Source organism: Marmota monax, unplaced genomic scaffold, assembly GCF_021218885.2.
Source record: "Marmota monax isolate L192 unplaced genomic scaffold, Marmota_monax_Labrador192_F-V1.1 WCK01_AAM20220418_F8-fsc00087, whole genome shotgun sequence".
In the NCBI taxonomy this organism is placed as follows: domain Eukaryota; kingdom Metazoa; phylum Chordata; class Mammalia; order Rodentia; family Sciuridae; genus Marmota; species Marmota monax.
In genome coordinates this window covers 7,738,591-7,753,174 of record NW_026693476.1, presented here as the reverse complement: position 1 = coordinate 7,753,174, position 14,584 = coordinate 7,738,591, and the positions used below count along the sequence as shown (strand labels likewise).

Sequence of the window (14,584 nt, the reverse complement as noted above, 5' to 3'; positions counted from 1 at the left end):
TCAGCATTTATCATGAGTAAAACTTAAAGATGTCATTGATTAATATCTTAGAAAACTGTTGGTGAGCTATTTCTAGCTAATGGATAGGTTATGAGAAATGTAAAGCTTTTAAGTACCCAGACTTAAAATAACTAAAGGAAATATTATAAATCAAATCATATCAATAACTTTATTAAAATTTCAGTAGAATGCCTGTAGAAAATATTATAGACCCAGTATACTGTCATGAAATCACTTAATGATTTCCAGCACTACAAAAATAAAATAAGAAACCCCACTCCTAATAGTGGAGTTTACCCTATTCTCAATAGCAAGCATTTTTTTATAAAAAGAAAAATCACAAATGTGTCGGAAGGAACATGAAGAAATTGTAACCTTTGTGTGCCATTGATAGAAATATGAAATGGAATGGCTACTATAGAAAAGTAAGTTTCTCAAAAAATTAAAAATAGAATTACTATATGATCCAGCCGTCTCGATGTGATAGTACATACCTTCCAGCTTCTCGGAGACTGAAGCAGGAGCAACACTTGAAAAGCTCGAGGTCTACCTAGGCAACGTAACAAGACCCAGTTTCAAAAAAAATAAATCAATAAAGGATCTCAAAATTCTTAGTAGCATTATTCACAATATCTAAAACAGAAGCTGCCTTAGTGCCCATCAACAGATAAATGGAAAGCCAGATGTGGTATAGCTATACAATAGAATATTTGGCCTTAAAAGGAAATTCTGACACTTAATACATCTTGGATCAACCTTGAGGATATTATGCTAAGTTAAATACACCAATACAAAAATGACAACTCAGACCCTGTCTGTGGTTCTACTTGGTGTGAGTTACTTCCAGTCAAAATCATAGACAAAATACAATGGTGATTGCCAAGGAATAGGGAGTTAGTTAAATGGGTACATGCAGAGTTTTTGTTTTACAAAATGAGTTATGAAAATAAAATAGTGATGGTTTCACATTATGAATATGGTAAAACACCACCAAATGTACACTTAAAAATGGTTAAGTTTTATGTGTATTTTACCATAATAAAAATTGAAAAAAAAAATCCAGCAGATAAATCTTAAATTTCTTCTCATTTAACAATAATCCAAACTATTCATTTAACAAAGAATTATAAAACATTATATAGCTGGGCACAGCGGTGCACACCTGTAATCCTAGTGGCTCAGGAGGCTAAGCCAGGAGGATCACAAGTTCAAAGCCAGCCTCAACAAAAGTGAAGCGCTAAGCAACTCAGTGAGACCCTTTCTCTAAATAAAATACAAAAAAAAAGGGGTTGGAATCTGAGGTGAATAGACAGCCTACATCTTGGGAGCAAATCTTTACCCCTCATACATCAGAGCACTAATCACTAGGGTATATAAAGAACTCAAAAAGCTAAACACCAAAAAAACAAATAATAAATGGGCCAAGGACCTGAAGAGACTTCTCAGAAGATGATGTATAATCAATTAACAAATACATGAAAAAAATGTTCATCATCACTAGCAATTAGAGAAATGCAAATTAAAACCACTCCAAGATTTCATCTCACTCCAGTCAGAATGGCAGCTATAAGTTTTGCAAGGATATGGGGAAAAAGGTACACTCATCACTACTGGTGGGACTGCAAATTGGTGCAGCCAATATGGAAAGCAGTATGGAGATTTCTTGGAAAATTGGGAATGGAATCACCATTTGGCCCAGCTGTCCCTCTCCTAGGTCTATACCCAAAGAACTTAAAAACAGCATACTACAGGGACGCAGCCACATCAGTGTTTATAGCAGCACAATTCATAATAGCTAAACTGGAACCAACCTAGATGCCCTTCAGTAGATGAATGGATTAAAAAATGTGGCATATATACACAATGGAATATTAGAGAATAAAATCATGGCATTTGCAGGTAATGAAGTTAGAGAAGATAATGCTAAGTGAAGTTAGCCAATCCCCCAAAAAAACAAATGCTGAATGTTTTCTTTGCTATAAGGAGGCTAATTCATAGGGGGATAGGGAGCGGGGAGCATAGGAGGAATAGATGAACTCTAGATAGGGCAGAGGGGTTGGAGGGGAAGGGAGGGGCATGGGGTAATTAATGATGGTTAGTAATGATCATTACTAACCAAAGTACAGGTATGAAGACACGAATTGTTGTGAATATACTATGTATACAACCAGAGATATGAAAAATTGTGCTTTATATATGTAATAAGATTTGTAGGGCTGGGGTTGTGGCTCAGTGGTAGAGCGCTTGCCTAGCATGCATGAGGCACTGGGTTCAATTCTCAACACCACATACAAATAAATAAAATGAAGGTCCATCAACAACTTTTTAAAAATAAATTTAAAAAAAAGAATTGTAATGCATTCTACTGTCATATATAAATAAAAAAATTTACATTAAAAAAATAGGACTGGGGATGTGACTCAGTACTTGAGTGCCCCTAAATTCAATCCCTGATACAAAAAAAAAAAAAAAAAAAAAAAAGGTTATTTGTGCTAAGCAACAATCTGCCCTGGTCATACAGAGACAAAAACAACTACCTCAAAAATTTTTTTAAAAATCTGAGAACACAATAAGAATTCGCAATGATAACAGATTTAAGCACAGGGTGCTTTAAGAGGACAAGCACCATTTTAAGCAGTCTAACCAAGTTAGTCATTTCCCTTGTATTAATAAGTCAGGTCAAGGTTCAAATTTCTAGAATATATGTTTAAGGGATTTGACTTTCACACTATCGTGAGAGCTACTTAACTTAGACTGTTGTCTTTGTTTCTGATGCTGAAGTCCATCTGGCAGTCAATTAAGGAAAGATGGATGCAAAGTGGAAGGCAGTAGGAATGATAGGAATCAGGAAAGATCACAGCCCAGACTGAAGCCCATGTCAGTTTTTATTGTCTCTGATTTTAGTGATGTAGTTGTCCTTCATCACAAACGCCTGTTCCAAAAGTTAGAGGAAACTGAAGTTATGATCCAGGTTAAGTATGGGAAGTTGCCAAGCTACCACTTTTGAGCCAACACAACATGTACGAACTTCACAACCACACCCCACCCCCGAATCTTGCTCAAGAGTCTTGTGCTAAGTTACGATACACCTATTCTAGTCACATTTGGTAACTTCCTTAAAGTTACAAATTTCAACTAATTTTTTTTATAAATTTGTATTATTCTGGTTAGATCAGAGAGATTTGGCTTAGTGTTTTCATTACAAATTGTAATTCCTATAGAGCCACTCACATACAACTTTTGAACTTTTAATTTCGCAATAAGTAGTAATGGCTAAAATTTACTGAAAATTTCAGTAAAATGTGTGATTGTTTTTTCTTTATGTATAAATTTTATACTGTATAAAATTTATGTATAAAATTTATACTTTATGTATAAATTTTATTGCTGTTGTGTCTTTAAGTAATTTTTCTAAGGTATTTGAATAGATTTCTGTTGAAAACTTCAGTGTCAACATTTTTATAGTTTGTACTAAAATCATGGTATAAAAATTTTATGCATAAATCAGAATTTTAAATTAAAGTATTTTTCTTTAAAAAAAGTCTTGTCTTCCCTAACCAAAACAGTCAGGGAAGAGAATTATGGAAAATAGTTCTATCTAACCAAGTTAACACATAATAAACCATCACAATAAGTATCATATCAATAAATGTTAACTTGAATGAATAGTATTTTAAAATTCCAGTCACAGAGAGACAATGGAAATGTTCAACAAAACATGGACAGAGCAAAAAGATGACAGGCCAGAGGGGAAATGGTGTTTGAGCTGACATTTGGAAGAGGAAGTTAGCCTATCTTAGAGAGGGCAGTATTTGTGATTGTAGAGAAGATGTAGTGTAATATTTTTAAAACTCTAAAGAAATCAAGAATAAAATACAAATCATAGGTCTTTAAATGTTGCGCCTACTTATATTTTGTTCTAAGGACACCAGGGGACAACCACCAGTTTTAAGCAGAGAAGGAATGACAGCTAGATTTTCCTTTCAGAAAAATCACTAGTAAGCTGGATGTGGTGGCACATACCTGTAATCCCAGCAAACTCAGGAGGCTGAGACAGGAGGACTGCATGTTCAAGACTAGCCTCAGCAACTTATCAAGGTCCTAACCAACTTAGTAAAATGCTATCTCAAAAAATAAAATGGGCTATGGATGTAGCTCAGTGGTAAATTGTCCCTGAGTTAAATCCCCAGTTCTTTCCTCCACCCTACCCCACCCCACCCCAAAGAAAAAGAAATAGCACTAGTAAACACAAGACAGTTTGGAGAGAGAGAGAACGACTAGTCAGGTTGAGTCATTCTAGCTAAATGATATTGAAAACCTTGACCAAAGGCTTTGGCAGGTGAAAAGGAAGGAATTGGTGAGAAGTACTAAAGGCAAGAGTTGAAGACTTGCCTGAGGAGAAAATGGAAGAAGGGAAGCATCAATTTGAGTCTCTTGCTCGAGAGAGAGTTAAAAATGGGGGAGGAGGGAGTACTATTTACTATGGTTCAGAATACAGGAGAAACTTTCAGGGAAAAAATATAGCTAAGTATAAAGTATGAAAGAACATCAGTGTTTGAGGGATGGCAGAGTAAAGCATCCTGCAAAAGAAAGAAAGGTCAGTCATTGGGAAAAAATGAGAAGAGTGTAGTATCATAAAATTGAGAGTGTGAAGTTGCACTTATGAAGAGTCAACAGTAACCAATTTTGTAGGAAGATGAAGGAAAGGACTGAAAGTGTCTATTACAGATAATAGCTCAGGAGTCTCTGATGGCCCTTCTCAGAGTAGTTTTGTTTGAATGGTAGAGACAGAAGAAAGATTGCCCCGGGGTTACAGCACCAGAGGACAATGAGGAAACAGACTCATGGAGAAGAATTTCCAGAAAGTTACTCCTCTAGTAACCAGAGAGAGCAAAAGGTTGACTCAAGGGAATGTTCTAAAATGAGGGAGGCTGGAGCGAAGGAAAAGTCAACAGAAGGAAAAAGAAAATGAAAAGAAACAGGAAGATAGAGGTAGTAAAATCCCTAAGTGGGCCAATACATTCAGCATTCCACAGAGGGAAACTTCCTCCATTGACACGAGAAAAGTAAGGAGGGATCTTCAAAGAATGAAGTTTTCCACTGGGAAAACAGGAAGCTCATCCATTAGTCATTTATAAACAGCACCTCGTGGATCAGGCACTGCTAGAAATTAGGATGAGAAAATATGATATCCACAAACCTTACAGTCTAGCGATCACGACACTAAACAACATCAGTGTTCTTAATGTTAAAACGTGACGGGGCACATATAATAAGTGAACTAGTCTGATCCAGGAGCTCATAAAAGGCCTTCTGGAACAAATTGTAGTTAAATTGACATCTGAAGGATAAGAGATCACTTGAGGGAACAGCTTATATAAAGACCCTGGGGTCTCTACCATTAACACCCCCCCCAGCCACTTTAGCAAAAGAGATCATGATAGGATGCATCTTGTGTTTAATCACCTCTCTTGATTGCGTCAAGGGCCACAAGGGGTGACTGGCCTGGACCATCTAGGCTTGTGTAAGCATGCTCTATGATGTCCACACAATGAAACCCCCTAACAAAATATTTCTCAGAACGCAGTCCCCTTGTTAAATGATGCATAATTGTACACATTTTGCTTGAATTTAAAGAACCTCACCATCAGCCTCTAATATATCTATCACCTCCCACCCTCTACAAATGCCCCATTCTTGAATTATGCTGATATCCCAAAGGTGCATCACTTGAATCCCAGCAAACCATCCTGGTCCTGGGCCATCTATCCCTCCCACATTCCCTTTCCTGAATCCAAACCCCATCTGTGCGTCAGCCTCCACCCCAGCTCAAGGTCCACCTGCACTGCCTCCTTTCTCTAGCTGCGCAGCTTTTTCTTGCTTCTATTCCAGGATCGGCTGTGCCCTCTGCCCTCTGCCCTGGGCTGCCTGATTTAACCCCTTCTCATGTCAGCATTCTCGATTCTCAGTGGAAAGGCCCACGACTAAAGAAGCCTTCCCCAGTGGTCCACCCTGTCTAAAGACATTTTCCCATCACTCCCTCTCTGGCTAGCACTCTTTCCTTCATGTCCCTTAACCAAGTGTCACTCTTCTCTGTCTTTGTCACTCTTCTATATCTTATGCCCCTTTACAATGAGACAAGGTAAGGAAATTTTCTGCCTTGCTCTCAGTACATAGCCCACTGTAGGGTCCATAAAGTCTATCTGATGTGTGTACTAATTAATACTACTTTATGAATATTTATAAATATAATATTTTATAAATATTTATACATAAATGAATCACCTTCCCTCTAAAGGGATCTCAGCCCTCTGAACACATTTGACATCTGCACAGCCATACTTAACACTATTTGTTCTTCATTTTTCTTTATCAGCTTCATTTCCCTGGTAGGAATAGATATGATCATTAGGTCCTTGATGACAATAATAATGTCCTACTGTGGTGACCTCTGCAATATCTGGCAGGGTGATTAAAGTGAACAATAAACAATTAGAAATGAACTCACCTTATCCTCTTATGTTCTGAAGTTCACGTGTCAAAATACATAAAAGCAGTTCTAACTATTTATAGGATTTTTTTTTTAATGTAGCATTGGCCCTAAAGAGGAAGTCCATCCTTGAGTTTAGACAGGATCTTTATGACACACAGCTTAAAGGCAACAGTGACAGTGCTGGTAATTTTTATTTCGTCATTTCTGCAAAACGGGACTCATAACGGAAGCAGGCTCAGTCTTAGAAAACTGCCTCTTATGTCCGGAGTTTTTCTTAAAAGGTAAATGCATTTCACAAAATTTTAATCTGGGTAAAATAATCGCTCACCAAAAGACAATGCCGTCTACTTGTTACTAGCTTCTATCATTTTTTTTAATTAGGTGGGGGAAGGATTGTATTTGAATGGCTGCATTTAGAAAGTTGATGAATTTTAAGGCAATGAGCAAGATTCTCCAGTGCCAGATACAACTGTTTCTATTGTAACTTTTTGCTTCTGTTAAACATTTAAAATATTGTTTTCAAAGGGAAATATGCTTTCTGCTTTTATTGGCCTGAATTTGTAAGTAGTTATTTCCCTTTGGCATTGTGTGATGGGTTTTGCTTTCCCGGGTGGGTTGTTCTAACTTATTTTAGGTAGTAACACTTCATTGAAATGGTTGTTCATTGAGAACTACTAATGTAAGGATCAGAATTTTACATAGACCTACCATGCTCTCCTTTTCCACCTCCCCAATGATAAGATCTAGTGTAAGTGAATTCCCTCTTTAGTACAAACACATACCTCAATACCTTCAAAATATTATATTCTACACAATGAATTAATATATATAATAAGATACTACGTCCACGAATGCATACATATTATAGCGCTACTTAATGGTGTGCCTTGTGTCTCATGGCTAATACTCCTCACCAAATTTTCCTGTAGGCACCTTTCTTACACATTGCAGGATTATTTAAAAATGTTGGTGAACTGTAAGGTACTTGCTAATGATGCTATTGCTGATGTTGTAGGTGGTAAATGACAATGAGGTATTCTTTTCCCAGCCCTCCCTGGGTCCAGGAACTTGGAAATTAACTTTTAAGAACTGAAAAATGAAAACACATCAATAATTGATGACATTGATTGCCTAAATATAATATATTACATTATATTATATCATATCATATATTATATTATGTATAACATAATAAATTATATTAAAATTCAGCAGAAAAAGTAGAGCCAAAAAGTTTTAGCACATGTTTATCTAAATATGAAGTAAAATCATGGCCATCTAAAATATAATCAGGGATGCATATAAAGGCTTATGTGCAAAAATTTCTGTTTCATTGTCCTTTAATTAAATAAATTGAAAATAATTTCTATCAGCAAGTGGGGAGCTGGTAAAGCAAGTTATACACAGTATCCCCCCTTACCCAAACTATCACTTGCCAGATGTTTGGTTACTTCCTGTTAACTGTGTCTGAAAGTATGAAATGAAAGTTCCAGAAATAAATAATCATAAGTTTTAAATAACTTTTGTTACAGCATATTGTTGTAATTGTTCTATATTGGTGTTAATCTCTTACTATGCCTAATTTATAAATAAAACTTTATCAGAGGTACATGTATACAGGAAAAGATATTATATCTACTGTACAGGGTTTGGTACTACTCAAGGTCTCAGGCATCTCCAGAACATCTTGGAATGAATCCCTCACAGATAAAGGGGGACAGGTATAACAGAAATGCCAATCATCACTAAAAATGTTACAGTCTTTAGTGGTATGAGAGAATGTGTATGATAAAATGCTGAGTGAAAACAAAGGATATAACCTCTTGCGGAGTGTGGTGGTGCATGCCTGTAATCCCAGCAACTTGGGAGGCTAAGGCAGGAGGATCAAAATTTCAAGGCCAGCCTCAACAATTTAGTGACACCCTCAGCAACCTTACCTCAAAATAAAAAAATAAAAAGGGTTGTGGGTGTGGCTCAGTGGTAAAGTGCCCCTGGATTCAATCCTCAGTAGCAAAGTGAAAAAGGATACAACATCTTAAAGAAGTATCTCATGCAGCTTTAATAGAATGCATGGAGCAAGACTAAAAGGAAAGTTACTAAAATATTAACAATGACAGTAGGGGTTTAGATGCTTTTACTTTTCTGCCTTTAGATATTTTATATTTTCTGGCTAAAAAAAAAAAAACCACAAATAAAGAAGGCTTAACATAACAGGTAGAAATCTAGACAAGGATATCAGCATACTTGAAAAGACAATATGTGAACAGAAGTGTCTGCTGGCCCCTGGAGAAGGGCCTCTAAGAGGAATCTGTCAAAGTTTACCCAACACTGCCAGGGAAAAGTGAGGTAGATGCCTCAGACTTGGAAGACACTTCAGTATTAAAATCATTCATTCATCTTATGCTTACTTCAATTCAATGCCTAACAAGCAAAATTCTGGTTTTAATTGGAGCTCATACAGGTTCTGATAGTAAGCACCGATTACACCAACACATTCCTATGTCAATTTGTACCTCAGTCTGCTGTGAGTTGTGAATGGGAATCAGTTCTAGAGCAATCAGTCAATTCTTGGTGATAAGTTCTCATTTCTGGACCTACAAAGCATACCAGGTAAAGGCTTGACCTGTGATGGCACCTCAACATCCACAGTTTACCTTTCTCTCCTTGTTATTGTCCTTATGTTAGCATCAGTCTCGGAGTGGGTCCCTCCGTGGTTGGCCCCTTTTAAGCTAAGAGGTTCCTTTTTTTAATTCTCAGGTGAAGGCAGCATGGGAGGAAGGAACTCCAAACCTAAGCCCCAATATGGTGAGTTCAGAACAGGAACTGTTACGGGCCTCACTACAAAGTAAAAACAAACTAGGAGATTAAGATGTTGTGCTAAAGGGGCTATAATGGGACACTACTGGCTAGTGCATTTCTCAGGTTGGGAAAATCATCTTTTATCACAATACAGACTCTAGTGCCTCAGAAATGAAAAGGGGATCCAGAAAGGACTGCTAACCCTCCAAATCTGAATAGATCACCTGGGCAGTTCATGAGAATCTAACTCACTTCCCTTCCTCCTCCCCTATTTGTTTTCTAGACACTGGGGGGAAACTATTGTGGCTGCTTTTGGCAGGACATTGTTATCAGCTGCCCTGCAAAATGACCAGCCAAAAAGGGCAGCAGTTCCTAAGGTCAAGGTCCTGAGGGCTTGGGGAAACACTGGCTCTGGGTTTCACTGCTTGTTCTCACTCCAAGCCTGGAGACCCTTGCTTAGATCAGAAGGAGCATATTTTCCCAGGGCTTCCTGCGAAAATCTTTGAGGAAGGAGTCACAGCACACATTTTTTATTTTTGTTTTCTCTAGAGGACACAGGGCACAGCAGGACACTGGGCTCTTCTTTTATTTGCATAGCTGATGGTTTTAAGTTCCAGTTTAAATACTCACTTTAAATGACATAGTATCCTCTCCCACGTAGAGTCACCCAGTTACTAATCTCCACTGGTTGCTTGGGTAAGAGAGGCACTTGGGACATTTACTTGACAAATGGCAGCTACACTAACTTCTTTCATGTTCTCTCGTAGACATCTCCTCTACCATCGCCCCGATGACCACTAGCTCTGCACCCTGTCATTCCAGCCGTCCCAAGTAAATGAACATTTACTCGTCTGCTTCATCCTTCATCCAAATGACCACATGGCATTTGACTTTGTATTGACAGCTTTGGCTTGGGGACAGTGGAGGAGGGTCTGGAGAGAAAGGAACAGAAACAGACAAAGAATTGTTTCCTAAGCTTGTAAAATTCGTGTTGAGGCGAGAAGGGTGGGGAGAATTGGCAGCTTTCATTGAGGCCTCAGATGCCTCTGGTACGCCAAAGCAGAAAGTTGCCAGCCAGTGGGTCAGGGCAGCAGCCCACTAAGCGGGGTGCCATCTGCTCCAGGCTCTCCTGCAGGTGGGGAAGGCTGCGCTGTGGCTTTTAGGAACGGCCATCAAAAGCTCAACAGTTGACCCTCTTCCTTTTTCTACCAAAAAGCACAGCAGATTTAATCTTGGTCTTTTTTGCTGGGGTTCTACTGACACTGCTGCTGACGGCCATGGTCTTCCTCATCATTAAGAGCTGCAGAAGATGTAAGTGGTGTCTGAGGGATGGGGCAGCCTTGTCTGTCACTGAGGACAGAGATAGCCAAGAGTGAGTAAGGGTGTGTGAGATAAAACCTGATTAACACAGATCAGAACGGCCCTCCTTCCCCTTCTCTTCCTCCCTGTCCTCCCCACTCCCCAGCCCCTCCTCCCACCCTCCCCTTCACCCAAGATTGAAGGGAGAGGCTCCCCACTCCTCCAGACCCCAATGGTGAGACTTTTTGTCCCTCTTCTTCCTGGTATTTGTTGCAGGTCACTACAGTCTCCAGGTCCCAGATCCTCACTCGGACTCTCCTGCCAAGGTAGGATGATTGTGTTTTTCCCAGGCACTGAGGCTTTCCCTCTGCGTTTCACATTACTGACTGGGGTAGTTGTACTGCTTCCTGGACTCTCCAAGGGATTCTTTTAAGAGTTCTTCTGATCTCTTTGGGTCCCCTCTTTGCAAGGTTACAGCTGCTTCTAAAGAGACACACTTTGCTCCAAATTGAATCCACTCATTCCTTCTCTCCATCCCTCTGAAGCGTTCATCCCTAGGAGAGGACCCACTAACCTACGCCAGCATATCTTTCCAACCCTTGGAAAAGAAGAGCCACAGCTTGACTGCAAACCATTCTGCGGACTTAGACCCTGTCGTCTACGCTCAGGTTAAAGCGACAAGCCAGTGAGGCTTGACTCCAGTTCCTCTCATCTCAACATATTCTTTTCTGGTCTTCTACAATTTTTTGGTTGCAGCCATGTGAAACTGCAGAGTTGTTTAGGCATGATCTGACAGTATGATCCAGAAGTCTCCAAGACCAGTGGTCAGTTATTTTCCTGGCCAGAGGAAAGGTTGCTAGCCTTCCTACTTGAACCAACAGACGGACAGCTCCCTGGGGGCCTCCCCAGTAGCCTCCCAAAGGGTATGAGACAGAGCTCAGTGTTCAAAACGTAATCCCCCAGTGTCATTGATCAACTAGGGAGGAGTCAACCCAATGAACAATCTATCAAGAATTCCAAAAAAGGCTTCTTCTTCATCAGTAATTAGTCTATCACAGTCACCTTCTCCAGAAGTCAGGACCAGTGTTCTACACAAATACAAAATCCATACTGTATAAAGCACTATTCAAATGTGGGTTTCCATATCCTTCCTATGGGGTATGCAATATGCATAACAATCTTACATGAGAACCAAAAATAAAAATTAATCTAAACATTAACTCCCCTCCAATCACAATGGATAATCATATAGGCAATCCCATTAAAGATACCAATCCCAATAAAAAAAATTCTAGGTACACTTACCTTAAAATTCCCACTTAAATAAGAAAGCAAATCAGAAAAATTCATAAAGACAAATTAATGATAAATAAAATTTATATAGGAAAGTTAGCCCTAGCAGCTAACCTAAAGCACCTGTTTGTTTTATTTTTTAAAGACACTTTATTAATATATTATTTACGCATGCCTCACTTATTTACATAGTATAATTCAATGGTTTTTTTTCTTTTTTAAAATTTATTTATTACATACATGACAATAGTGGAGTGCATTACATTCATAATTATCCATTCACTAATTCAATGTTTTTAATGTATTTACCATATTGTACAACTATCACAAAAATCTAATTTTAGAATATCAACTTCCTAAAAGAATTTCCACACACTTTAGGAGTCAATCCTCATTTTCTCACCCTAAGGCCCCTAAATAATCACTAATATGCTGCTTATCTATATATGTTTGCCTATTCTGAACTTTTCACATAAGTGGAATCCTACAATATTTGGCTTCTTGGACTTAACATAAGTTTAACCATTTTGCAGCATGTATCAGTAATTCATTCCTTTCTAATATTGAATACAGTTGCTTTATATGGTATGCCACCTTTTGTTTGATCATTCAACAATTGATGGAAATTCAAATTGCTTCCACTTTTTAGTTATGAACATTGCTGCTGTAATAACATTTCTGTACTAGTTTCTTAAAGTACCTGTTTTGTTAAGTACGATTAATTAATATGCTAATGATGCATGAATAAATAAATCAGTAGAATAGAATAAAAAAGACCAGAACTAAACTAAAATACATATGGACATTTAGATTTGGGAGATGGTTTATTAAATGATTTGAGAAAATTTGGTTTATTCAGTAAATGGTATTCAGGTTTTTAAAAAGTAACCATGAACCATCTCACTCCTTATGTCAAAATAAATTCCAGGTATGTCAGAAACTAAACTGTAAAAGATCATTAAAGTACTGTAATAAATATAAGAGTAAAAATAATTCAGAGTGGGTCATGTCTTTAAACTTATGACACAAACCCCAGAAATCAGAATATATTTATTTGATTTATAGAATACCATTAGAAGAAAGTCACAAAGACAAATGACACATTTGCAAAACATTTCCAAAGCATCTCACAGTTGAAGGACTAGTTTTCTTAGTATATTAAAAAAAAAATCTGTAACATAAGTTTAACCATTTTGCAGCATGAGAATTGGTCAAAAGGGAGACTAATGGTTCTTAAAAACATATGAACAGATACTCACTCGAGTTCACTCATAATTAAAGCAATAGTAATTAGAACTACAATTAGATGATGTTTTATATCAATAAGGTTAGCAAAATTCAAAAAGTTGCTAAAGATCTGTGGGGGCAAGATTGTGGGGACCGAAGACAGTTCAAGTATTATCGAAGACAATTTGGCAACAGCTAATGATATTGTAAGTTCTGTTTCCAAGAATTTGTAAACAATTCTATTGCTAAGAATTTACCCTTCTTAAATACATGGAAAATTCACTATATAATTTCAATTGCAGCATTAATCAAGTTGGTTGAAACTGATACTCCAGGCACTCTTCTAAGTGCTTGGCACCTATTCGTGGAATCCTCATAGAATCCCATGAGGTCATAATCAGTCTCATTTTAGATACAAAAACGGGGCACAGTGAGGGTCAATAACTTGCTAAAGTTCATACTGCTAGTAAGTAGTGGCCCTGGAAGTCAGCCCCAGGTAGGCTGGTACCAGATTTTGCAGATTTATTCATCATGCTCAACTCTATAATAGCAAGACTGAAACAATGTCCATTGAGAAGGACTGGTTCACAAAGTCCAGTGCAGCCATTAGAGAGAATAAAGGTCGATCTGGGTAGAGAATAGTGATGGGAGGGGAGGGGAGGGGAGGGGGGGATAGGGAGGGCAGCAGAATACAACTGACACTAGGATTGCTGTGTGTATACACACGGATGTATAACCAATGTGATCCTGCAATCTGTACACGTGGAAAAATGAGAATTCATACCCCATTTGAATCAAATATAAGATATGTCAAGATCATTGTATTGTCTTGAGCAACTAATAATAATAAAAATAAATAAATAAAAGATCTGCAAGGTATACTACTAAATGAAAATTCCTGGACAGAACTCTGCATATGCTTTTGTAGTGAGTACATGCCAGTGTGTATCTGTATATTTAGGATACCTCTGGAAGAAAATACAATCAGTTGGTGATGAGCCGGGGGTGACCGGACTTGGTATTTGGGGACTGAGGATCAGGGATGGAAAGGGGGCCTGCTTTCCCTTAGAAGCCTTTTTTTGTAATTTTTGGAGTTCTTCATTTACAATCATGTTGAGCATCTTCAGGGGGCCCCATACCTGACTCCTGAACCACCTGAGAAATAAGAGGACTCAGAAGATAAAAATCAAAATATCATCTTTATTATGAATATGGCCAACATGGGAGAATGTAGCTTATACTGTAGCTGCAAAGAAGAGGATATCAGAATTCTGAGCTCCATAATCAACTCAGCTGGACCAAAGAAAGTCTTCCCTGCTCCATGAAAGCAATTCAGTGGCTCAGCCTGCCCCTAAGGACTCCCAGAAGAGATCCCATCCTCTTTGAAACGTACACCCAAAAGATTTTTAAAAAGGAAGAGGAAGGGCAGATGGCATACGCCCAGTTCCTACTCTCAGTCTCACGTCAGACAGG

General features: G+C 38.1%; 1 protein-coding gene across 1 annotated transcript; it reads left to right on the top strand.

Moving 5' to 3' along the window:
- Nucleotides 1-6,654: 6,654 nt before the first annotated feature.
- Nucleotides 6,655-13,401, top strand: CUNH1orf162 (chromosome unknown C1orf162 homolog). Its single transcript, XM_046458230.2, has 6 exons — nt 6,655-6,774; nt 9,251-9,298; nt 10,060-10,123; nt 10,509-10,603; nt 10,868-10,917; nt 11,137-13,401. Exons 2-6 carry the CDS (start codon nt 9,262-9,264, stop codon nt 11,278-11,280), a joined length of 390 nt encoding a protein of 129 aa, XP_046314186.1. The 5' UTR covers nt 6,655-6,774; nt 9,251-9,261; the 3' UTR covers nt 11,281-13,401.
- The last annotated feature ends 1,183 nt before the right edge of the window (nt 13,402-14,584 follow it).